The sequence below is a fragment of the Geotrypetes seraphini genome, chromosome 18, assembly GCF_902459505.1.
Source record: "Geotrypetes seraphini chromosome 18, aGeoSer1.1, whole genome shotgun sequence".
NCBI lineage: Eukaryota > Metazoa > Chordata > Amphibia > Gymnophiona > Dermophiidae > Geotrypetes > Geotrypetes seraphini.
The window spans coordinates 36321429-36345771 of record NC_047101.1 but is presented as its reverse complement, the minus strand read 5'-3'; the positions used below and the strand labels follow the sequence as shown (position 1 = coordinate 36345771).

General features: G+C 42.4%; 1 protein-coding gene across 3 annotated transcripts in view; it reads left to right on the top strand.

Moving 5' to 3' along the window:
* The window catches only part of LOC117351500 (gamma-aminobutyric acid receptor subunit alpha-1), a 180385-nt gene that overhangs the window by 112282 nt on the left and 43760 nt on the right, over window positions 1–24343 (top strand). For all 3 annotated transcript variants that reach the window (XM_033926834.1, XM_033926836.1, XM_033926835.1), the window contains exons 6-7: window positions 9468–9550; window positions 17906–18049. In XM_033926834.1, coding sequence (XP_033782725.1) covers window positions 9468–9550; window positions 17906–18049 — 227 coding nt within the window. The remainder of the gene's footprint in view (window positions 1–9467; window positions 9551–17905; window positions 18050–24343) is intronic.

Below are 24343 nucleotides of genomic sequence, written 5' to 3'. Positions count from 1 at the left end.
TTGTAATATTTTTCTGTTTCTGGCAAATTCTGCTTATTGCCCTATATTTCTGCCGAAGGCACTACAGGCCTTCAAGTGAAGGCAGAAGCTCATCAGTCAACCTTATGTGATGTGAGCCAGGGTCAGCTGAGTTGATAGTAATCAATGTCTGAATGTCTTTTATATTATTGTGATGGACAGTCACACTCATGACACTATAAATAAAACCATCTTCAGAATGGGCAAAACAAATCTACAGAATTTGAGGTTCTGTGCTATAGAATAAAAGTTAAGAGGATTATCATTGAAATTGATAACATTAATACAGTGATTACTCATAAAAGTTATGATTAAAACACCGTAAGAAGTTACTCAAGAGCACAGCTCCCTCGTTCAATAACTTGTGTGGTGTTTAAGAGACAATCCTGACATCTCTGTTGCTTTCTTCCCACTTGACTAAGGGAGTTTCAGGAGGGGGTATAGAGTTCAGGAAAAACGAAACCCAGGCATGATACCCCATGGGGCATGATGAACAAATTCTGGTATTTTATTCCAGGCACACGGGGAAGCTAAATGAAAGGAACAAAGTCTGGAATTAGCATTGGAGGTGAAGGGTAGGCATAGCAGCAACTTATCTGAGTAACAGAGTTTTTGTGGAGGCCCTATGGGAGTGGCCTAAGGGATAGTCACTCCCAGCGCATTCCAGAATGCACTGGGAGAGAGATCTAAGATTCTGGTTGGCCCAGGTGCCTAAGACCCCTCTGACAGGAGGGTCCTTAAGCACCTGGGCCAATAAGGGTCTTAGGCCCCTCCCCAGTGCATCCCACAATGCACCGGGAAGGGGCAGGCCCACCATTCAGTAAGGCGTGCCTGTTGGGAAGGACGGAAGAAGCATCCATCTGGCCGGCCAACTTAATATCAGGTATTTGGGGGGCTGGTGTGGGGGGTTCGGGTCTGCCTTTCAGGGGGTTTGGGACTGCTCTTCGGGGGGTGGGTTGGGAGTATAATCTTGGGAGGGGGATTCCAGTAGGAGGGACTGGGCATCCCTCCTGCTGGGGGATGTCTTTGGGGGATGGCGACAGGAGGAATTGGTCACTCCTCCTGCTACTGACATTTGCGGGTGGGGGATGACTTTGGGAGTCCCGGACGGAGGGACTGGGCATCCCACCTGCTCGTCGTCATCGCAGGGGGGTATGGTTCCACTGACCGCGGCAGAGAGATTCCCTTGCCACGATTAACTCGGTGGCAACACGATTCTCTAACCAGCACCTGTAAAATGGGTTTCAGTTAGAGTCATGGTGGTTAAGTGGCTTAGGGTGATTCTGTATAGGCCGGCCATGTGTGATTCTCAAAAGCCGCTTAGGTAGCATCTGAGACTGGGTGCCCTGTACAGAATCCAGGCCTTAGTACTCCGGACTGTGGTAGAAACCACTACCGCGACTTAGTAAAAAAGAAAATGGGAGGGGGGGGTTAATTGTTAAATTAGGTACAAATTGGCCTTAAGTTCCAATAGTAGCAATATGTGGCATTAATTGTTGCTACTATTCTTTAAACTTTGGCTCGAATTCTCTAAATGGCACCGTTGTCGGTGGCTGCCATATAAGCGGTCACCAATTGCATTCCAATCATGTGACGGTGCCATTTAAAGAATTGCGCTTCTAGAAAAGGTAGGTGCTAGCTATGAAGACTAGGGTTTTCAAGGCCTACATTTCCGGCACCTACATTTGATGTGAATCGCGCCTAACGATACTTTCTGCAATAGTCACATCTACACTGTTTTTTTTTAGGCACCTTGAAAATCAGTGTAAAATGTAATTTAAATGGTGTTTTTCACTTAGCTTGAGTGCCTATTGTTACCTAAAAAATGGTGTTGATTATGGAATATGGGCCTTCGTACCTGCATGCAATAGAGGTGCAGGCATCCTGAAGTAATTTCCTGCTCTGTGCGAACTACCCGTACATAAGAACATAAGAATAGCCTTACTGGGTTAGACTAATGGTCCATCAAGCCCAGAAGCCCGTTCTCATGGCGGCCAATCCAGGTCACTAATACCTGGCAAAAACCCAAGGAGTAGCAATATTCCATGCTACTGATCCAAGGCAAGCACTGGCTTCCCCCTTGTCTTTCTCAATAACAGACTATAGACTTTTCCTCCAGGAACTTGTCTAAACCCTTCTTAAAACCAACTACACTATCCGCTCTTACCACAACCTCTGGCAATGCGTTCCAGAGCTTTACTATTCTCTGAGTAAAAAATATTTCCTCCTATTGGTTTTAAAAGTATTTCCCTGTAACTTCATCGAGTGTCCCCTAGCATTTCTGCGCTAATCAGTTAGCACAGTTGCATTACCAACACTAATTGATTATTTCAGGATTTCCATGTCAAGATAGGTAATGGCTATACATGAATGACAACATTAGCACACGGTCATTAATGCAAAAAAGGAAAATCAGTCATTTTACTACTGCAGTAAAAATGACCTTAACACATGGGAACAACTTGTGTAAGGGGCCACTTTACAGTATACCGCAGCTTAGTAAAAGGGCCCCTACCATAGCAGCTGCTTGGTTGGTGTGGTAGCAGGAAGGTATTTAGCATTTTGCCACAGTTGTGGCTCTTTACATTCTTGATGCTTGCTAGAAAATACTAAGAGTGAGGGAGAAGATCCACATAATTATGATTAATCCGTTGTTCTTCCTAGTTTCTTTCTACTCATTTCTGGATGTAGAGTGTAATTAATGAGTTAGTAAAGGAAAATGTCTTTGGAGTAATATCTATGATTTCTAAATTAATGAGGCATTTCTTATTCTAATGGTAGCAAAAGCAAGAAACAACTTTGTAATGGCCAACGATCAATGAAGTATACCCATAATTAATACAAACAACTATGTAGTGTATAAGGGTACCTTGAACAAGCCTGATCATGAAATTTGTTAGTTTCTAAAGATGTGCCATGTAACAAATCTTACCAGGCCACCAAACAAGTGGTGAAAACATAAAATTGTAGAGGGTACAGGTATGGTTTGTGTTTGGCAAAATGGACAGTATGGATGAATATGCAATGAGGGTTATATAATAAACTGAGGGCTCCTTTTACAAAGCCACGCTAGGGCCTTAACGCAGGGAATAGCGTGCTCTAAATTGCTACACACGCTAGCCACTACCGCCTCCTTTTGAGCAGGCAGTAGATTTTCGACTACCGCGCACTATAGCACGCGCTAATCCGGTGCGTGTATTAAAAGCACTAGCGCACCTTTGTAAAAGGAGCCCTGAGTATACAATATGAGCGGTTGGGTTTGTATGGATAGGCATAGTTGTGTGCATTAGTGGGTGAGGATGTATATGCATATGGATGGGGTGTTTTTAGAGCACTGTTCTTCAACCGCCGGTCCGCGGACTGGTGCCGGTCCGCAGAAAATTTCTGCTGGTCTGTGCAGGGCCGGCGAGATTGAGTCGGCAGTTCAAGTTTCTGCCGACTGCCGTTCCTCCCAGCCTCGGGCGATCAAGACAGACTACCGACGTTGGGGCCTTCCCTCTGTGAGTCTCGCCTGTTCAGAAACAGGAAGTTGAAACAAAATAGGCGGGACTCAGAGAGTGAAGGTCCCGACGTCAGCAGCCTGTCTTGATCACCGCCCCTGCCGAGTTGCTGAAGAGGGCCGCAGGGAAGGTGCAAGTGGAACGGAGAGAGCTGCAGGTACAGGTGCAGGTGGAGGGAGATGGTCAGCGTGTGCAAGAAAGATCCTGGGGAGCCTTCACAGTGGCTGTCTCTCCTCCCAGCAGCTCTCCTACTTGCTAGGGCAGTGATTCACCGGCAACTTCCTTCAGGCAAGTACTGAGAGTTGCTGGAAGTGGAGGAAGCCACTATAGGAGGCTGGGAAGCTGCTGGATAAAGGGAGAGCTGCTACTGGACTTGGAGGGAGGTAGAAGGAGAGATGCTACTGGGAGGGGAGGAGGGAAAGGGATGGGAAGAGAGTTAATGTTGGATAGGGGGAGGAGGGAAGGGAGAAGGAAAAAAGGAAGGAGGGAAGGGAGAAAGAAATAAGGAAGGAAACAGCTGGCAGGGAGATTACAGGAGGGGAAGGGGGTCAGGGTGGAATGGAGAGATCAGATGAGGGAAAGGGGAGAGAGAGGAATGAGAAAGGAGAGAGAGGAATGAGAAAGTAGAGAAAGATTGATGCTGAAAAGGGGGTCAGCAGAGAAATGAGAGAGGGATAAAGATGCTAGATCTGGTGTAGGAGAGATAAAAATGAAGAAAGCAGTGAAGCTGAAATGAATGATGTAAAAAGGACAGAGGAGGCACAGGCTGGATGGACAGGGGAGAGGGGCATAGAAAGAAGTCAGATACATATGGAAGGGGGAGAGGGCAGACAGTGGATGGAACGGGCAGATGCTGGATTGAAGAGACAGGGCAGACGCTGGAAAGAAAAGAGTGAAAAGAAGATGAAAGCAGAAACCAGAGACAACAAAAGGTAGAAAAAAATAATTTTATTTCTATTTTGTCATTAGAATATATCAGATTTGAAATATATATCCTGCTAGAGACATAACTGGGGACTGCAGTATTCTGTTAGCATGATATTTCTGTGTAGCATTCTATAATAACTTGGCTTGTTCAGTTTTCTTGATAGCAGAGGGGATATATGTGAAGGGGAGGGGAGACGGGTTTTGTTGGTCCGTGCTCTGTATATTTGTATTTATAAAATCACAATTGTTCAGAATATTGTTTCTTTTTATACTTTAATAAAATACGTTCAATATAAAATAACTGCGGCTTGTGCAGATGGGATCAGATGGTTTGCGGGGACCGAGCTCGCGGAGATGGGGCGGAAACGGGGTTTTTAAATTTTAGTCCTCGTAGTTTGCCGGTCCACAAAATAATTCTTTTATTTCTGCCGGTCCGCGGGTGTAAAAAGGTTGAAAAACACTGTTCTAGAGGATTTATATGAAGATGCCAGAGCATGCTTGCTAGTAAGGGGTCTGTATCATTGTATATGTGAGAGGATATGTGCCTCCTAATATATTGGCACTGAGAGATATGAAAGAATATAAGTTTTTGATCACCTTTTGATTTTTACAGGCCTATTAAGTGGCCTGAACATTGATGATGTGAAGACAGTAGTTTAGTTTAGTTTACTAACCCAGGTATCGTGACGACAGTTCGGGTCCTTATTTTTTTGGTGCATTTTTGTATATTTTGAGTTTTATTTTTTTAAAAATATTCTTTATTCATTTTTACAACTTTCAATAAGTACAACTTAAGATATAATCTCTTTACATTTTAACAACACTTAATATTCCATCAAAAACTAATATACATCAAATATTCCCCCCCCTTTTACCATGAATTGAATTTCAGGCAAGAAACAAAACATATCCCTCCCCCCTCCCTCCTCCTTCCCCCCTCCCACCCTGGACGTGCATAAATAAAGGGGAAAACTCCCCCAACAATATTCATTCTGTACAATATTTTGTTAATGGCTCCCAAACATCCTTAAACTTCTTAAAATGTCCCCACTGTATGGCAATTACTCATTCCATTTTAATGATGTGGCACAGCGAACTCCACCAAAAATTATAGCTTAACCTATCCCAGTTTTTCCAATTTGTCGTAATTTGTTGTATGGCAACCCCTGTCATAAGTCTATTTTATGAGTTTTATTGTACCCTATATTGTAATTGGAAATATGTACCTAGAATTATAAAGATAGCATAGAATACAAATTTTGTAAATGAATAAATAAGATAAAGTGCTATGTGTAGTTGGAATATATATATTTCTGAGTAGAATTGAGCATAGTATGTTTTGAATGGTTAGAGAATTTTATGAGTGGGAGAAACTTGTGTGGGGGTATAGAGTATGGGGTGTGTGGTGGTAATAGGTGTAGTTGTGAGGGAATATGTAAGGGGGTAGAGTATTTGCAGGTGAAAGACTAGATGTACGAGGGCTGTTTGAAAAGTAATGAGGCTGTCTTTGTTTTGCTGTCCAAGAAGACGTAAATAGTCAAAAGGGTTCACAGAGGGGGCGCTCAGGAACCAAAACTGTGCACACCACGCAAAACGCGTGAAAACTAACAAGTGTGCCCAACCTATATGTCACAAACTTTGAGGAGAAGCTATTGTATCTGTCATCCTGGATGTCCCATATCACCATTTGGCTACGTTACATTGATGACGTATTTTTGATATGGACTGACACTGCTGCTAAGTTCGCTGAATTTCTTATCTGGCTTAACGCGCTAGATTGTCATCTGAAATTCACAGCGTCTGTCAATCTTTCCAGTGTCACATACTTGGACATGGTGGTCACTAAAGCTGATGGTCAACTCGTCACTACGGTCTTTAGGAAATCTACTGACCGGACGACTTATTACTGTTTTTAAAGAATTGCACTAGTTGCCAATTGAGTATCATATTCATTTTAAATTGTTGCTACTTGTTTTTAAAACATTGATTGGTAAGAAATCTCTAGTTGCTTTAAACTCCCTTTGTATTTATCGACCAACACGGAACTTACGTTCCTTGAACAGAATTGCCCTGGTAGTTCTATCTGTTTGTGTAATTTACCGCAAGGAATATAGGAAATCTATATTTTGTGTGTGTGGACAACAGTTATGGAACCAATTACCTGAGCAACTGTGAGGGCTTGTTGATGTTGACTGTTTCAAGATTTTGTTAAAAACATTTTTGTTTAGGGAGGTATATCAATGCTGATTTCCTATATTAATTTTATTCAGTGTTTTGACGTTTATTATGTAATTGCTGTTTTAATGTATTTGTGTGTTATAAATTATGGATGTTTGTTGGAATCCATCTAGAAATGTTGACAGAGTGGAATATAAATTTTTCAAATAAATAAATAACAAGGTAGTTGGAATTGTGTGGGACGTGTAAGTCTGAGATGTGAAGAGCGTTTCTGCTGCACTTGGAGTATTGTGTTCAGTTTTGGAGACCGTATCTGGCGAAGGACATAAGAAGACTTGAAGCGGTCCAGAGGAGGGCAACGAAAATGATAGAATGCTTGTGTCAGAAGACATATGAGGAGAGACTGGAAGCCCTGAATATGTATATCCTAGAGGAAAGGAGGGACAGGGGAGATATGATTCAGACGTTCAAATACTTGAAGGGTATTAACGTAGAACAAAATATTTTCCAGAGACAGGAAAATGGTAAAACCAGAGGACATAATTTGAGGTTGAGGGGTGGTAGATTCAAGAGCAATGTTAGGAAATTCTACTTTATGGAGAGGGTGGTGGATGCCTGGAATGCGCTCCCGAGAGGTGGTGGAGAGTAAAACTGTGACTGAGTTCAAAGAAGCGTGGGATGAACACAGAGGATCTAGAATCAGAAAATAATATTAAATATTGAACTAAGGCCAGTACTGGGCAGACTTGCACGGTCTGTGTCTGTGTATGGCCGTTTGGTGGGGGATGGGCTGGGGAGGGCTTCAGTGGCTGGGAGGGTATAGATGGGCTGAAGTAGGTTTTAACGGAGATTTCGGCAGGTGGAACCCAAGCACAGTACCGGGTAGAGCTTTGGATTCTTGTACAAAATAGCTAAGAAAAAAAATTTAAAAATTTAAATTGAATCAGGTTGGGCAGACTGGATGGACCATTCGGGTCTTTATCTGCTGTCATCTACTATGTTATGTTACTATGTTATGTTAAGTGTGTGGGGGGGGGAATAGGTTAGGGATGTGTACAATGGTATATGTATGAGAGGTTGTGTTTGGGTATGCATATGGACAGGGATGTGTAGATTTGTGGCAGGAAATATGTGGATGAGGGCATGGGTGTTGGGCATATTTGACAGAGGGTGTATGAGAAGTGTTGTGCAGAGCTCTGAGCTATGTTCACAAATGTAGGAATGTATGTAAGTGAAGAAAGAAAGGGTGAGGCAGTGTGTATGTGGGGCATACCGATTATTTACAGGGCGTATTATCTGTGTGGGAGACTTTATCCATATGTATGTGTGTGTTAGCAGGTATAACAGGAGGTGGGGTAGAGCTGGGGTGGGTAAAAGTGCATATGCATGTTTGTGGAAGTATGTAAATATATGTGAAGATGGAGGTACAGAGGTGTGGAACTAAGCATGTGGAGATTGGGTATGCATGCATGTTTATGTGGTGGGCTAGGATGAGTTACTGGGTGGAGTGTGAGAGAGAGATGATTGGGGGGGACGGTGCATGTGAAAGCTTTAGAAGTGTGGGGAAGAGGCTTTGAAGTTACATTTTGATGTCATCCATCACCGGCTGCTTCCATTATTTTTCATTGTTGCATACTATCTATATTGCCAGCCAACACATTTGGATTAAAGCACCATATTTGGCAGACTGACCCAATACAATGCATCCCAGCATGCATTGAAAGGTTTAGGTGCCACCATATTTGCAAGAGGGCAATTCAGAGGCATTCTTCCTGCCTCCCACTTTCCAGTTGCTGAGAGTGATCTGGGAAGGGAGGAAGTGGGAGTCAGCCAGGGCCGGTTTTAGACATCCTGGGGCCTAGGGCAGAGATTGAGGGGGCCCCTGATCCCCTCTCCTCTCTGCACCCCTCCCCCCCCCCCAATATTCCCACCTCCTATTACTACCACACAAAACCCACTCACCCATATCCCTATCTCCCATTACTTCCACTCATAAAACAACTTTAAATGACTTCTTTCCACACAAAACACAGACGGACCCTTTACCAAAGGATCACAAATAGAAACTGAACTGGGATCCCCAGCAAATTAAACTTAGCAAGTATTACAACACTGGAGAAATAAAAACAGATATGCACTTCTTTCTGTACTGAACACACAGGGATCCCAGGCCCAGGTCTACCAAAAACTAGCCATTTCCCTTGCTGTGGCTGGTGGGGATCCCAAAACCCTATCAGTTGAAGACCACCTCTTCCAATCTGGCAGCCAGTAATCTCCAAGCTCTGCAGCTAGCGGCAGTGTCTCTGAGCTGCCACCAGTTGCAGAGTTTTGAAGAGTTCTAGCCGCTGAACTAGAGGAAGAGATCTTAAGCTGGTAGTCCTTTGGGAAGCCCACCGACTTAGGTATTTATATTTTTCATTTGGATAGGAGGCATAGGGCATGGGGAAGAAAATTTAATGCCCACCATTTTAATGGACTAATACATTTCTCAATTAGCTTTCAGAGGTCAAAACCCCTTTCTTCAGGTCCGTACTATATCCAGTGCTTTTAGATATTGACTTAAAGAGATGGGATTTCATATACTGAATTTCTATGGTTACAATCAAAGCAGTTAGTTAATTATATACAGGTACTTATTTTGTACCTGGGGCAATGAAGGGTTAAGTGACTTATCCAGGGTCACAAGGAGCTGCAGTGGAAATCAAATCTGGTTCCCATGGTTTTCAAGCTGCTGAATGAACCATTAGGCTCCTCCTCCTTAATTTCACTTGCAATGTAGCATTCAGATTTCTTGTAAAATCACCATTTTTTTGTTAAAACTGTAATAGCTATTTTATATTGCAGATTGACAGTGCGAGCAGAATGTCCAATGCATTTAGAAGATTTCCCAATGGATGCTCATGCCTGCCCGTTAAAATTTGGAAGTTGTAAGTTTAAAATTAAACCTTTTTTCCCCTTTAGTACCAAATGTTCCAATGTACTCATAGCTGCAGATTTACATAGACAAATTTTTATGTGTTCATGCTAGGCCAGCCTTAGTAAACCCATGATAGTGTTGCATACTTCTGAGCAGAAGGAATAAGACTGATTCCTAAGTCTTGCTTAGACTTCTTGGGCTGGCCAGTGCTTCATATGCCGAAACAGGGGCACAGGATGACTGCTTAAGTTGGTGGTGCACCCAAAGTTTTCTATTGCCAGCAAGAATTTTAAGAGGCTACTCTTTAAACCTCCCCCTCCCTCTTTTACAAAACCGCAAAAGTGGTTTCTAGTGCTACCCGGCGCACTGAAAGCGCTGCTCCAACACTCATACAGTGTTCCGATGAGCATCAGGAGCAGCACAGAACATTTAGCGCGCCAGTGGGCGTTAAAAACTGCTTTCGTGGTTTTGTAAAAGGGGGGTAAGTTCATAACGAATGTGTGCCACTGTGTACTACTGATGAAATGCTTATGTGCTACAAGGGCATAGCCTTAAAGAGGATTCCCATTCAGTGGCTTTGCGAGGGAAGCTGATGTTTGGAGCGGAGGCGCCTGGCATTCCCTCCAGCGACGGTGGTGGGGTGTTCTTAAAAGCATGTTAGCCCCTGTACCTCTTCTAGTTGTCACTAGCAGTGAGCAGGGTCTCCTGCCTGCTGTTTGCACTGGCTGAGCCTACCTGCCTTATGTCACTTCCTGACATGTCATGTCAAACATGAAGTGATATCAGAGGCTGGACTGAGGCTGGCGGGAGACCTTGCTTGCTGCTCAAGACTACTAGAAGAGGTATAGGGGTTAGAACATAAGAACATAAGAACATAAGCATTGCCTCTGCTGGGTCAGACCAGGGGTCCATCGTGCCCGGCAGTCCGCTCCCGCGGCGGCCCCCCAGGTCCATGACCTGGAAGTGTTCCCTACCTAACCTAAAATATCCATACCCTATTCGCTCAATGTCAATGAATGTATTTAAGAGAACCCCACCCCCCTGACACCAGTATGGGGAGGGGGGAAGGAGAGATGCCAGTATCCCTACCAAGCCAGTGCCTAGGGCACACACATACACCTGCCCCTTATGACTGGTCCTTGTGATCACTCAGTATCAACACCTTATGTCCCAAGTTAAGTTCCCTGTTAGCCAAATCTACAATAGGCAGAACTGGGGAGGAGAATAAAACAGAGGGAATAAAAGATCGGATTGGATTTATTTTCTTGATTTACCACTATTGACATAAGTATTAAGCAGTATACAAAAAAAATGCATATACAAGTCCATCCTAATACATCAAAGTACAATTACATGCTATCTCCAACCTGCTGATGACAACAAGCGATTTCAAATCTTTTCGCAAAGAAATCAGAACCCATCTATTCAAAAAATTTATACAAATGTCATAACTCCAACCTGGATTCCCCTCAGTGTGACTCCCCCATCCTCCCTTCTTCACCAGTTACCCTTCCCCTCAAAGCCCAATCTTGTCAACTGCTTCCCTAACTGCATATATACTGAAACTGCACTATATCCTATCTGTACAGCATCCCGAATTTTATATCCACTTGAATAGCCCAATCCTCCTTGCCGTATCCCATTCCCTAAACCAGTGATTCCCAACCCTGTCCTGGAGGAACACCAGGCCAATCGGGTTTTCAGGCTAGCCCTAATGAATATGCATGAAGCAAATTTGCATGCCTGTCACTTCCATCATATGCAAATCTCTCTCATGCATATTCATTAGGGCTAGCCTGAAAACCCGATTGGCCTGGTGTTCCTCCAGGACAGGGTTGGGAATCACTGCCCTAAACTATACTACACCATTCTTCTTGTAACTCCTCTGGAAATGTTCTTCTTCTTGTAACTCTTCTGGAAAAGTCCAGAAGTCTCTTTGTAATCATCCTGGAAATGTCCAGATGTCTCTTTTGTAATCTGCCCAGAACTGCAAGGTTGAAGCGGAATAGAAATCAGTAATGTAATGTAATAATACAGCAATAACAAATAAAATTATCAAAACAGAACCCACTTAATGATCCATAGAGTCTTTCACAAAATCTGTAGTACCATAGTATTGCTGAAACAATGCAATTCTCAACACCATCCTAAAAGATGACTAAAACATGCTGTCAAAACATTTGATAAACACAGAATTCTACAGAGCTGCATAAAAAGTCAATTCTAGTTTTAGGCAGTAACTCATAGCCAGAAATTCAATGCACTTGGACTTGGCCTCGCATTGAATTTCTGGGTTTACACCAGAAGCAATTAGCACTGCTAAATATCACTGGTTAAATATTGGGCCCTCAGAATTTTCAGAATATTGGGCCCTTAGTGCTTGTGCTCAAAGGAGGCCAGTTATAACACTGGTCAACAAGCATTTTGCTACTGGAGTTCTGTCACCTGTACCTTAACAAGGGCCACATGCTGACTCTAAATCTGAAAACAGTTTGGTGCTCATAAAAAAAAAAAAAAAAAAAAAAGTCTAAAAAGTGGCCTAAATGGGTACTTGGGACGATCAAAAAGCCTGATCGTCCAAGTACCCATAATCAAAGCTGGTTTTAGACGCATCTAAAACCAGCTTAGGCCTTTCCCCTGCCTCTAAACACACAGAGAGAAGAGAGGCGTTTTTAGAGAAGGTGAAAGGGCAGGCGGTGGGCCGACCTAGACCTAGGCATACAACACGTATAACCAAAGATTTTGACAGGTTGCCTAGTCGGCACTTATACGTTTTGACTTAGACCAAGTCAAAACAGGAATAAGTGCTGAAAAAGGGGCCGCTGAGCTGATGGCGGCTGGCACGATCAGTTCAGCGGCCCGGCAACCTACCCACCCCTCAACTGCAGCCATCGTGGTAGAAGAGATGCCTCATCTCCCCTACCACGATGCGATCACCCCTCTACCCGAACTGCCGCGACCCGTGGCAGGAGAGATGCCATCTAAGGACATCAAAGATCCCATAAGGTATTCCCTGGCATAACCTATATGGTTTCCATATTGCTTGAATGTGACCTATAGATTCTTTTTATTATTATTATTATAATTTGTTTGGGGGGATCTGAGCTGTCAAACCTTACTTTCTTGTCAGTGCTTGAGCCAATCAGGACCCAGGCACTGATCAGAAAGTAAGACAACAGCTCAGACCTGTCGGCAAATTTTGGCCGCAAATGTGGCACAACGAGGTTAGTGAATCACTCGGCGATTATAGAGAATAGCTCAGAGTGATCATTTTAATATAAATGATATCGTTGTACTACATTTGCATGGCAGTATCGGAGACTGCTAGAAAACTCGGAAAAGACCTCGGTAAGCCATTTTGATAATCCGCTGCTAAAATACATGCGCGCTAAACTGGCTGGAACCGGTTTAGCGAGCACGCTAAAGACAGATTTTAGTTTTGAGAATCTGCCCCTAAGTTCGGTTCCTACCATCCAATTAAGTGCAATTTATGTCAATTACAAGGTGCTAACTTATAGAATCTGGCCATTACTGCCTCCTCCTTAAGAGGAGTTAAGTGTTCCTACATGAACTCTGCGTTATACAGTTAGTAGGAGCTAATCATAATGTGCTAGATGGGTAACATGGGAATGACCACTCTCCACCCAAGAAATGCCCCCTCTAACAAATATTCTAAAAAAAATTGTAACAATGGTTTTATTGTTATTTGAATAATAAAAACTTAATACTAGTACTGTTGCAAAGCAGAAAGATAGTTTAGTGATAAATAGAAACATAGAAACATAGAAATAGATGGCAGATAAGGGCCCACGGCCCATCTAGTCTGCCCACCTTAATGTCCCTCCCCTACCTTTGCCCTGTGAAGAGATCCCATGTGCCGATCCCATTTGGCCTTAAAATCAGGCACGCTGCTGGCCTCAATCACCTGTAGTGGAAGACTATTCCAGCGATCAACCACTCTTTCAGTGAAAAAGAATTTCCTGGTGTCACCTCGTAGTTTCCCGCCCCTGATTTTCAACGGATGCCCTCTTGTTGTCGTGGGACCCTTGAAAAAGAAGATATCTTCCTCCGCCTCGATGCGGCCCGTAAGATACTTGAACGTCTCGATCATGTCCCCCCTCTCTCTGCGCTCCTCGAGCGAGTATAGCTGTAATTTGTCAAGCCGTTTTTCGTATGGTAGATCCTTGAGTCCCGAGACCATCCGGGTGGCCATTCTTTGCACCGACTCCAGTCTCAGCACAGCAAGAAAACTGAGTTGATGTCACATGTTAGGATAAAAACTAAGAAGTAAGAATGTAGAAGCAGTGCAGAAGTATGGCTGCAAGGGAACGGCACTGATGAACTGTCTGGTTCCCATCTTCCAACCAACGGGAATATTCTTCGACTGATGATGTACTTACACACTGACAAAAAAAGGCTGTTTTAAAAGAGGCAGCTCATCTAGCCATGTTCAAGGTCTTGGAAATTTGGCAGCATGCAAGAATGCATCTTCAATGAATAGACTCGGGGATTTGCATATTGATGAAGCTTTATGATGAATATGAGAAGCTAAAAAAGAACTGGCACAGATGCAACAAATGTGATCTGGTGAATCAAGAAGCCTTCAAAGAATGTCTCGTCCATGTTTTTGATGTTGCTACCAGTGATGCATTAGTCACAATGGAAATCAAAGAAGACAGATAATTTCTAATCATGCAGAGGCATGATATTTTGTTATGCAACATGGCTGGCATTGGCACTGTATTTGCAAAGGAGGAGGATAGAAAGAGCATGAGAAGAAAGATTTAGTAAGTTTGCAGCCAAAGTAGAGGCGGAGAATATCATTGTCAGTAGTTCTACTGTACATAGCCAGCTGCTTCTTCTCTCCCTCTGACTAGTGGATTATCTGTTTCCAAGAATATTGCTGAAATTGACTCTGACAGTTGTTCAGATTCTGATTTTGAAGTCAGCAGAACTCCTTGTTCCAGTTCTTGGTTAAAACGGCCAACGATGAACTTCCTTGTACATTATGAAGTTGCCAGAGCATTAGATCATATTAATTTGTCAGACAGGGGTGCTGCATTTGTCATTGGTGCTGTTGCCAAAGTACTTGGCCTTGATGTAAATGAAAAGACATGTCAAGAAGCTCACTCTGATATTTATGATGCAAGAACTGTGAGGAGGCTACCACTCTGAAGGATGAATTCCTTGAAGAAACAGAAACTCCATTACTGCTGCATTGGGATGGACACCTTCTCCTGGACATTACAGGAAGTAAATAAATGGTTGACATAATTTCAGTGCTTGTCACTGGCAATGGAGAAGACAGGTTACTTGGAGTTCCAAAAATTGTCCATTGAACTGGCAAACAGCAAGATGAAGCCCACATCACAGTAATGGATGAGTGGATTCTTTGGAGACAAATCTGTGGACTGTGTTTGATACCACTGCAATTAATACAGGCCTGAAAAACGGTGCCTGCATCTTCATTGAATCATCATTAGGACAAGAATTAGCATGGCTCACCTGTCAACATCATATAATGGAACTGTTTGGAGTTAGTGAAAGACCAGATGTTGTGCTGTTCAAAAGATTTCAGCAAAATTGACAGTACGTACACCAGGATTTGTATGGGGTTGCTGTGGATGATATGTTTGATGCAGATATATTAATCCTTCAGAAAGAAATTACAACTTTATGCAGAACAGCCTTGAATGCATCACATCCAAGGAAAGCAGATAAAGTGAAGCTATCATTTTGAGCACCCAGGGCCTTTCACCATGCACAGTGGATGGCGAAGACCATCTACAGTACAGTGGTGCCTCACACAACGAACTTAATTGGTTCCAGGAGCAAGTTTGTTATGTGAAAAGTTCGTTATGTGAAACGCGTTTTCCCATAACAATACATGTTAAAAAAAATAATTCGTTCTGTAGCATAAAATATGCTAAGATGACATAAAAAAAGATAAATTTTTGGTTATTATTTTTATTTAGATACATCTAAAAACATAATTGTTTTTTAAAACAACACACATTTTTTAAATTTAAAGACAGACTAAGTAGAGTCTAATTTTACAGTGAGAGAGGGCAGAGTCTCAGCGGCAAAAACTGGGACTTACCTGTTCATTTTTTTTTTTCTTGGCTTATTTTTGGTTGGCCCGGTGGTTTTCATGTTCTGTGGTGTTAGTTTTTTCTCTTTTTCGGTGCAGTAACATGGCAGCAGAGGTGGTTAAAAGTTGTTTCCGGTGTGGGAAGCGGCAAACACCATCGGGGTTATGCGCTGCAGGGTATGTGGACGCTTCGGGGGAAGACGTAGTAATGGCGCCGGTTGAGTTGGCATTTTCCCGCCCGAATGATGCGCATTCAGTTTCGCTGGCTCTCTCAGTGGATGCAGCCGCATCGGCGGTGCAGGACCCACAGCTGCTTGATACCGTGCTTCTTTCCCTGCCAACATCACTTTCTCTTCTCGGCGGGGTGTCGGCTGTAGCGCCAGTGCTTGTTTCAGCGATAAAGGCTGGTCAGAGGGCAGTTGTTTCTGCAAGGCAGATCTCTGCTCTACTGGCGGGGCAGCTCACAGTCCCAGCATTTGCCGTTTTCCCCCGAGTTTGTGCTGCTTTTACATAAAACAGTTCTTCGTCTGAGCGCTCACCCTTCCCTTCATGGGGAAGCGGCGAGAGTAGCTCCGCCCCCCCCCAACGCATCAGCAGTAGGCGCCGGGCCCCTGTGAGCCGACGGTCCGCCACTGCACAGGGAGCCAGGCGGAGAGAGGGCAGTTAAGCGCGGTGCCTGCGCGGAAGGATGCAGCTCGGGCGACTTCGTTGTGTGAAACGAAGTTCGTTGTGGGAAGCAAGACATGAAGTTCGTTGTGCGCAGCGTTCGCTGTGCGAGGCGTTCGTTATGCGAGGCACCACTGTATTAAGATGTTTCTGTTCCAACAGCAATTCTCTATTACTTCTAAAGAAAGGCTGGGCATCAAAGAATTGGTTCTCTTTGTTATCCTCATCTTCATCAGCTACTGGCATGAAGCACTTTTATTTATTTATTTAATTTTCTATACCGTTCTCCCAGGACAGCTCAGAACAGTTTATATGAGTTTATTCAGGTACTCAAGCATTTTTCACTGTTTGCCCCAGCAGGCTCCCAATCTATCTAATGTACCTGGGGCAATGGGGGGATTAAGTGACTTGCCCAGAGTCACAAGGAGCAGCATGGGTTTGAACCCACAACCCCAGGGTGCTGAGGCTGTAGCTTTAACCATTACGCCACACTCTTCCCCCATTCCTGTAAAGTACCACTCAGTGACTTGCTTCTTTTTTCACAACGCCAGAAATATCTGAACATAGCTGTTGCCAAGGCTGCGTCAACACCATTCACCAGACATCTGTGGTACATGTCAGAAATTTTGGCTGGTCTGGACTTTTATTGATGACAGACTAAGGAATGACGATGCAGTAAACCTTCATCTTCCAAAATCCACAAGTTTGGTGAAATTTCTTGACTGCCCTCCCGAGTCACTTGGCCTCATCGGTCTGGAATCATGTATAACAATCATAACTTATGTCCTCTTTGGTGTTCTTGATGCCAAGACTTTAATCAATAAACATAAAAATAAATAAAAACCAGTTTGTATCCAACATATGGTCCAATCCACACCCAAACTCGGCCCTAAATCCACCCCTAACTCTACCTACTTGCCCAGTAGGTGCCTTGGTGTAGATGCCTACCTTGTTTCAAGTTTATTTAAAAAAATTTTATACTACCTAATCAGACTTTTAGGCGGTGTACAGCAATAAAAAGGTATATGCAAAGTGCATTTAAAATAAATGACAAACAGATAAACCTGACAAACGCAGACAAAAGGAAAGGGGGATTGAACCACAATAATGATGGTATCCCGAAATTGGAAGAACTATGACCGCCTAAATTTTCCTTTCTTGTGGGCAAATTTGTGCTCCAGCTATAAATATGAAAAAATGAATGCCGATGAATATTTTCTCCAACATTTTTCTAATCTGTAAATGTATTCTCCGTTCTAACTTTTGGTTTTGTTTTAATAGTTGCATTTGAGTGTTCAATTTGTATTTAATCTTTATCATAGCCTTTGATTAATATTATTATGATATTTCATGTAAGATATGTGACAGTAGATATACCACTAAATAATATATAACATATACCTCCCTTTTACATAGCCGCAGAAGTGGATGCAGCGTGGCAAAGGCTCTGGCCATTAAATCCCTATTATGGCTTTGTAAAAGGACCCCATAACTCTAAAAAAAAAAAATTGTTTGAAAAATAATTCAGCTTCAGAACATGCTAACATTCATGTAATAATTTGAGAATCAAGACCATGTATTTATTATTATTATTATTATTATTATTAGATGCCTATACCCGGGCAGAGGTTATATATGTTTGGACACATGATCCAGCAAAGTCAGTCGTAGTAGCTGAAGATGGGTCCCGGTTGAACCAATATGATCTACTGGGTCAAACAGTGAACTCTGGGATTATCCAATCCAGTACAGGTATGTAATAAGGCATTTTTTTCACCTTTGGTAAATTTTTAGAGGTTCTGACATATGCTGACAAATAGTCTTACTTAGCCACATTCTATCTCTGACTTCTGATCCTGTTACTATCTGATGTTAAATCAACAAAGAGGGCTCAATCATCCATTTTATGATCCGGTCATGCAAATTTGTAAAACCCCACACAAAATAGCCAAGCGATTGATTCACTAATGTTTGCTTGGCTATTTTGCATCAGGTTTTACGACAGGTCTACCTGTTTTTTTTTTTCATGGCACAGATATTTTGTGTGTATTACACATGCAAAATATCTGCCCCACTAAGGACATGGGAAGGAAGGAGGGAGGGAATAAAAAGGGACAATTGTTGGGTCTGAGTGCAGAAAGAAAGAAATGAAAGAAAGGATTAATAGAAGTCCCCTTTTGATGAAAAAAATAAATGGTCTCTGACTTACTTTCTCTGCAGCAGAGTCGGCAGCTGCGCTGAAGTCAGGAAGGTCCTGCGATGACTCGTCTGCCGGCTCTTCTCTGGAAGAAGTAAGTTACTTCGGAGGGGGTGGACCCAGCAGATGCAGTCATTGCGGGACTTTGCCACAATTCCCTGCGTCTGCCGGGTCCACCCCCTCCGACATAACTTACTTCTTCTGGAGCAGAGCCAGCAGATGAGTCATCGTGGGACCTTCCAGCATGCGGCTGCTGATTTCTCTCCAAAGCAAGTATGTCGGAGTGGAGTGGACTGGCAGCCAGCAGCTACAGTCATCGTGAGACCTTGCTGCATGAAGGGAGAGAAAGGAGCAGGATTACTGGAATGGAAGAGTGGTGGGAGGAAAGAAAGGGGGCAGGGTGGTATGGAAGGGTGGTGCTGATGGAATTGATGTACAGAGAAAGGGGAGAGACAGAAGGGGAAGAATATTGGAGGGAAAGAAAGGGGACAGATGCTGATTGAAGAGGGGTGGATGGCGAGAGAAAGGGCAGACATTGGATGGTAGTGCAGATGGGAGAGATAAGGGAGCAAATGCAGGAAGGAAATGGGAGGGAGAAAGAGGGGAGCAGATGCTAGATGGAAGTAGACAGAGAGAGAAGGTACTAGATGGAAGGGTTGGAGAAAGAGGGTACATGATGGAAGGAGGGGATAAATAAAAGGAGGGCACATGATGGGGATAAAAGGATTGAGTTAGGGAAACACTGGAGGGGTGAGGGACAGAGGTGGCAAGCTTTAGGTAGACAGTAAAAAAAGGAAATTGATGAGAGGGTAGTAAGAACGTAATCTAGATAGATGCAGAAAATAAATTGAAAAGGAAAATGAGGGAAAAAGGGAAAGGGATTGCAGAGGAGAGGTGTGGGAGAGGGAAGGAAAGGAGAGAGATGCCAGACCAGTAGGGGTGATAGGAGAGATGGAAGGGGGAGGCATACAGTTTCTGGAAGGGGCGTAGAAGGAGAGAAAATACCATATAGGGGAAGAGAGATGATAGACAGTGGATGGAAGGAAGAGAGTTACAAGAAGATGAGGAAAGCAGAAACCACAGTAGCCAAAGTTAGAAAAAAAAATTTCTATTTATTTATTGCTTTAGGAGACATGTGTCACTGTTTCTGTGGTGCACTATATGCAGAGTCCAGCTTTTTACTGGTTCAATTTAAGCTTTGTCTATGTATTTCTATTTTATCCCCCCTTGTACAAAACTGTGGAGCTTTTTTTTAGCGCCAGCCATAGTGGTAGCAGCTCTGATGCTCAGAATTCTATGAGCGTCAGAGCTGTTACCACCGTGGCTAAAATCCACACTACAGTTTTATAAAAGAGGGAGGGCTTAGTTTGTGATTACATATTCCATACTAGGCGAAGGTGTTTTCTGTGTTCTGTGTGTTTGAAAGACATGGTTTTATGTTAGGATTGACTGCAGGATTGATCTGTACTAGTCTAGCTTGTTTAATTTTACAATGGGTGTATTGATGTTGTACTGCTCACTGTAGTATGTAAGATGCTGCCTTTTCCTAGGTACTCATGTGTGGCTTGTTACTAAAAATCATGTTTTTCATACAGATGGGGGGGGGGGAGTCAAAAATGATGGGCCCCGGGTGTCACATATGCTAGGTACGCCACTGCAAGTCACTGCAAGAGAGAGCCTAATTCTTCCTCCATCAGCCAGTCTCTTAACTTGCTAAACACATCTTCCCTAAACATTCTAAACCATTTGCTGGTGATCTCATGCCTTGACTACAGTAATGCATTATATAAAGGAATAACCAAAAAAGAAATACAAATTGTGCAGAGCACGTCAATTAAAATTATAACTCGTGCAAGAATAATTGGCCATGTAACCACATTGCTGATCAATGCACATTGGTTACCAGTAGAACATAAAATCATATATAAAAATTCTACTGCTTACTTTACAAGGCTATCAACGGAGAAAGCCCAACTTACTAGAATAACAGACTAAATCAATAACAGACTAAATCAATCCTCTTCAATCAGACACAGAAGAACCCATTCACTATTCTATTACCCACCATCCAAAAATGTCAAACGAAAAAAACTCTGACAACTTAATAGCCTCCAAAGCAGCTAAGTTGGACAAACAACTCACCACTCTGTTATCTTCATCCACAGATTACAAAACCTTCAAGAAAGAAATTAAAACCATACTCTTCAAAAAACACGTTAAACCTATCCAGCACAACAATACTAATCCAATATCCAACACGCTATAAACCCTTAGTACTCTCTAATTTTTTCTAATTACCAAACATTATCTAAAACCCATAATTATCCCTTAAAATTTTATCTCATTGTTTATTCTATTACTTCAAAGTTGAAATAAAATTCTTGTTTTTAGTTTGGATGTAATCCGCCTTGAACCGCAAGGTAATGACGGAATAGAAATCACTAATGTAATGTAATATATTGTAATAAAATTATATTATTAACGTTCAAAATTAAACCCTCTAGTCAACCTGAGTTTATTAATAAGCTCCTAATTCCATATTCCCCCAACGATCCCTCCGATCTGTCAATCAGAATTTGCTTTCAGTTCCTTCTTTAAGATATAGCAACATCATGCGGATAAATATTTTCTTGGTCGCTGCTCCCACACTGAAACTCGTCTGCAAACCATCTAAGACAGGAAACATCTCAAAATAATTTCAAGTCCGAATTAAAAACTTTCCTGTATAAAGATGCCTTTGGTCTATGACCGTCCATTTAAAGACGTTTTACAAGCATTTGAAGCTCTCTTCCTGCGGGATCCTGTGTTTTCCCTTCCCTCTTATTCTTCCCCCTTTTTTTACCTTTAAATTTATAATATGGTAGATCTTTCTCTTTTCCTATTGTCTCAGTTTAGTCTATGTTAAATTATTTGTTCCGTTACTATCTCAGTAATATTGATGTTTATAATATTGTATTTGTACAATTTTTATGTTTTCCTTTTTTATTTGATGTAAACCGCCTAGAAGTATGATTAGGCGGTATAACAATTTTTTTTTATAAACATAAACCCCCTTGGTATATTTTAAATCCTTTAGTTCTTTGCTGGCAATGAGCAGCAACTCCTTTGTGCTGCTCATGCTGGCATCGGGCCTTCTGATGTAATGATACCCATGCTCTGATAGCATTTGCGAATTTCTTGCTTCCCTTTAGTAAATAGATCAGTACTTAGTTCCCACCCTCAGCTCTGGTTTCAGAATTCTCAAATCCATATTTATCTGAGTGTGAAACATAGAACAGGAGTCCAGAAATGGGTTTATGACTTAAAAGCAGAACAGTCTTCTAATCTATGAAAAAAAAAAATGTTTAAAGCAGGATATCTGACATCTCAAGTACAGTATGGTTCCTTTTAACAATGTAGGAATCACACAGACCAGCCATGCTTTGATTTGACCTAGAAAAGTCCAAAATAATGTGGGGAGCAGGTGCAAATGAAGGTCTCGTAGATTTAAACAATATACTAGAAACAATGTATAGACAGTATCATGGTTTCTGCCTTGGTTATGTTAGGGATATTGAGAGAATAGAAGGATGTATTTATAGAGAGATATGAAAAGGTGTACCACTGTGAGAAAGCTTATGCTAAAAAAAAAATAGTAATGGAAGAAAATAGCTGATGTCTGAAGGAATCAATTATTAGAAATTCCATCTAATTGAAAAGGTTTTATTTTCCTTTTAGAAGAGAGCTGGAAAAATGCAATGATATCTGGAAGCTTTCAGCCTAATTCTATAAAAATTGCTAAAATCTGCATTTGGGTATGTTCCTAATTTGTATGAGCAATTTATTTGAATAATGAAACAAATTGCCAAGTTGCCAAGTTTTATTAAAGTTTGATATCTTAAGCAGCTTATAATAAAACTAGTCTTTAAGTCCGTTACATTAATGGGTACTAGAATATATGTTTGTCTGTCTGTCTTTCTTTCTGTCTCTCTCCCTCCTGCTGTCTTTCTTTCTGTCTGTCTCTCACCCTGGCCCCCTTTGTCTGTCTATCTGTCTCTCTCTCTGCCCCTGTGTCTTTATTCCTTTCTTTCTGTCTCCCTCCCACTGTCTGTCTTTCTTTCTATCTGTCTCTCTCCCTGCCCCCTATGCAGCAGCAGCATTTCTTCCCCCCCCACTTCCCTGTGCAGCAGCCACAGCAGCATTCCCTCCCCCTCCATTTCCCTCTCACCCCACTTCCCTGGGCAGCAGCAGCATTTCCCTCTCCCCACTTCCCTGTGCAGCAGCTGTTGCAGCATTCCCTCCCCCTCCATTTTCCTGTGCAGCAGCATTTCCCTCCTATCACCCCACTTCCTGTGCAGCAGCAACAGCATTTTCCTCTCCCCACTTCCCTGTGCAGCAACCGCAGCAGCATTCCCTCCACCTCCATTTCCCTATGCAGCAGCATTTCCCTCCCCCCACCCCACTTACCTGTGCAGCAACAGCAGCAGTATCTCCCTCTCCCTCCACATCCCTGTGCAACAGCAGCATTTCCCCCAACCCCCCCTCTTTCCCTTCCCACAGTCTGCCCTGCTCTGGGGAAAAGTGAACAAGAAAGGGATCTGGGTGTACTGATAGATAGGACCCTGAAGCCGTCGGCACAATGCGCGGCAGCGGCAAATAAGGCAAATAGAATGTTAGGCATGATAAAGAAAGGAATCTCGAGTAGATCGGAGAAAGTTATAATGCCGCTTTATAGGGCAATGGTCAGACCCCACTTGGAATACTGCGTCCAACATTGGTCTCCCTACCTAAAGAAGGATATAAAACTGCTGGAGAGGGTGCAGAGACGAGCAACTAAACTAGTGAAGGGTATGGAGAAACTGGAATATGAGGATCGACTTAAAACACTGGGATTGTTCTCCCTTGAGAAAAGGAGACTGCGTGGGGATATGATCGAGACCTTCAAAATACTGAAAGGAATTGACAAAATAGAGCAGAGAAGATTATTTACAATGTCCAATTTGACACGGACAAGAGGACATGAAATGAAGCTGAGGGGGGGCAAGTTCAGGACTAATGTCAGGAAGTTCTGCTTCACACAGAGAGTGGTTGACATCTGGAATACTCTCCCAGGGGAGATTATTGCGGAATCGACAGTCCTAGGCTTCAAAAGCAAACTAGATGCATATCTCCTTGAGAGAGGCATATAAAGATATGGTTGGCTATAAAATAACAAGTACAAGTATATTAGGCACTTAGATATATCTTTATAAGGCTAGAAAAAATCTAAGAATCATCAAAAACTAAGCCTCAAATAGAGTTACTACATTCGTTTATGACCTCAGCAGTACAAACTGTGAGAACAACTTCATTCACAGTATAGCTTGCACTAAAGTCTTCATTGGTCAGGTTTTTTATCTCAAATCTTATTAATTAATTTATCTTTATTTAGTTTTTAAGATAACTTAAGAGATAATACTCATCTCATTATCAGAGCATAGCAGGGGTTCTTCACCGACATAGGCTATGTTTCGCCATACAAGGCTTTGTCAAGGTAATCCCCTGATAGAGAAGAGAAATATATCGTAATTAATAGAGATATTTTTACCAGCACCTCATAGGGTAACGTTTCTAACCCATATAAAGTAATGGAAAATAAAAGCTAGGTTATATCTCACAGCCATAACTTATTAAATACCTTTCTTATGCCGATTCCACATTCGCTGCCATCAGTGTAGTTTAGTTCAAGCAGAGCAACATGGCCGCGGCGTTTTTTATACAAAGTAAAAGCGTCATGATCTCATAGCTACGCAACCTATCAGCATCTAGGATAAGCCTCGAGGTTAATTAAACTAATGTCATCCATTCTACTTCTGCATTTAGACCATTAG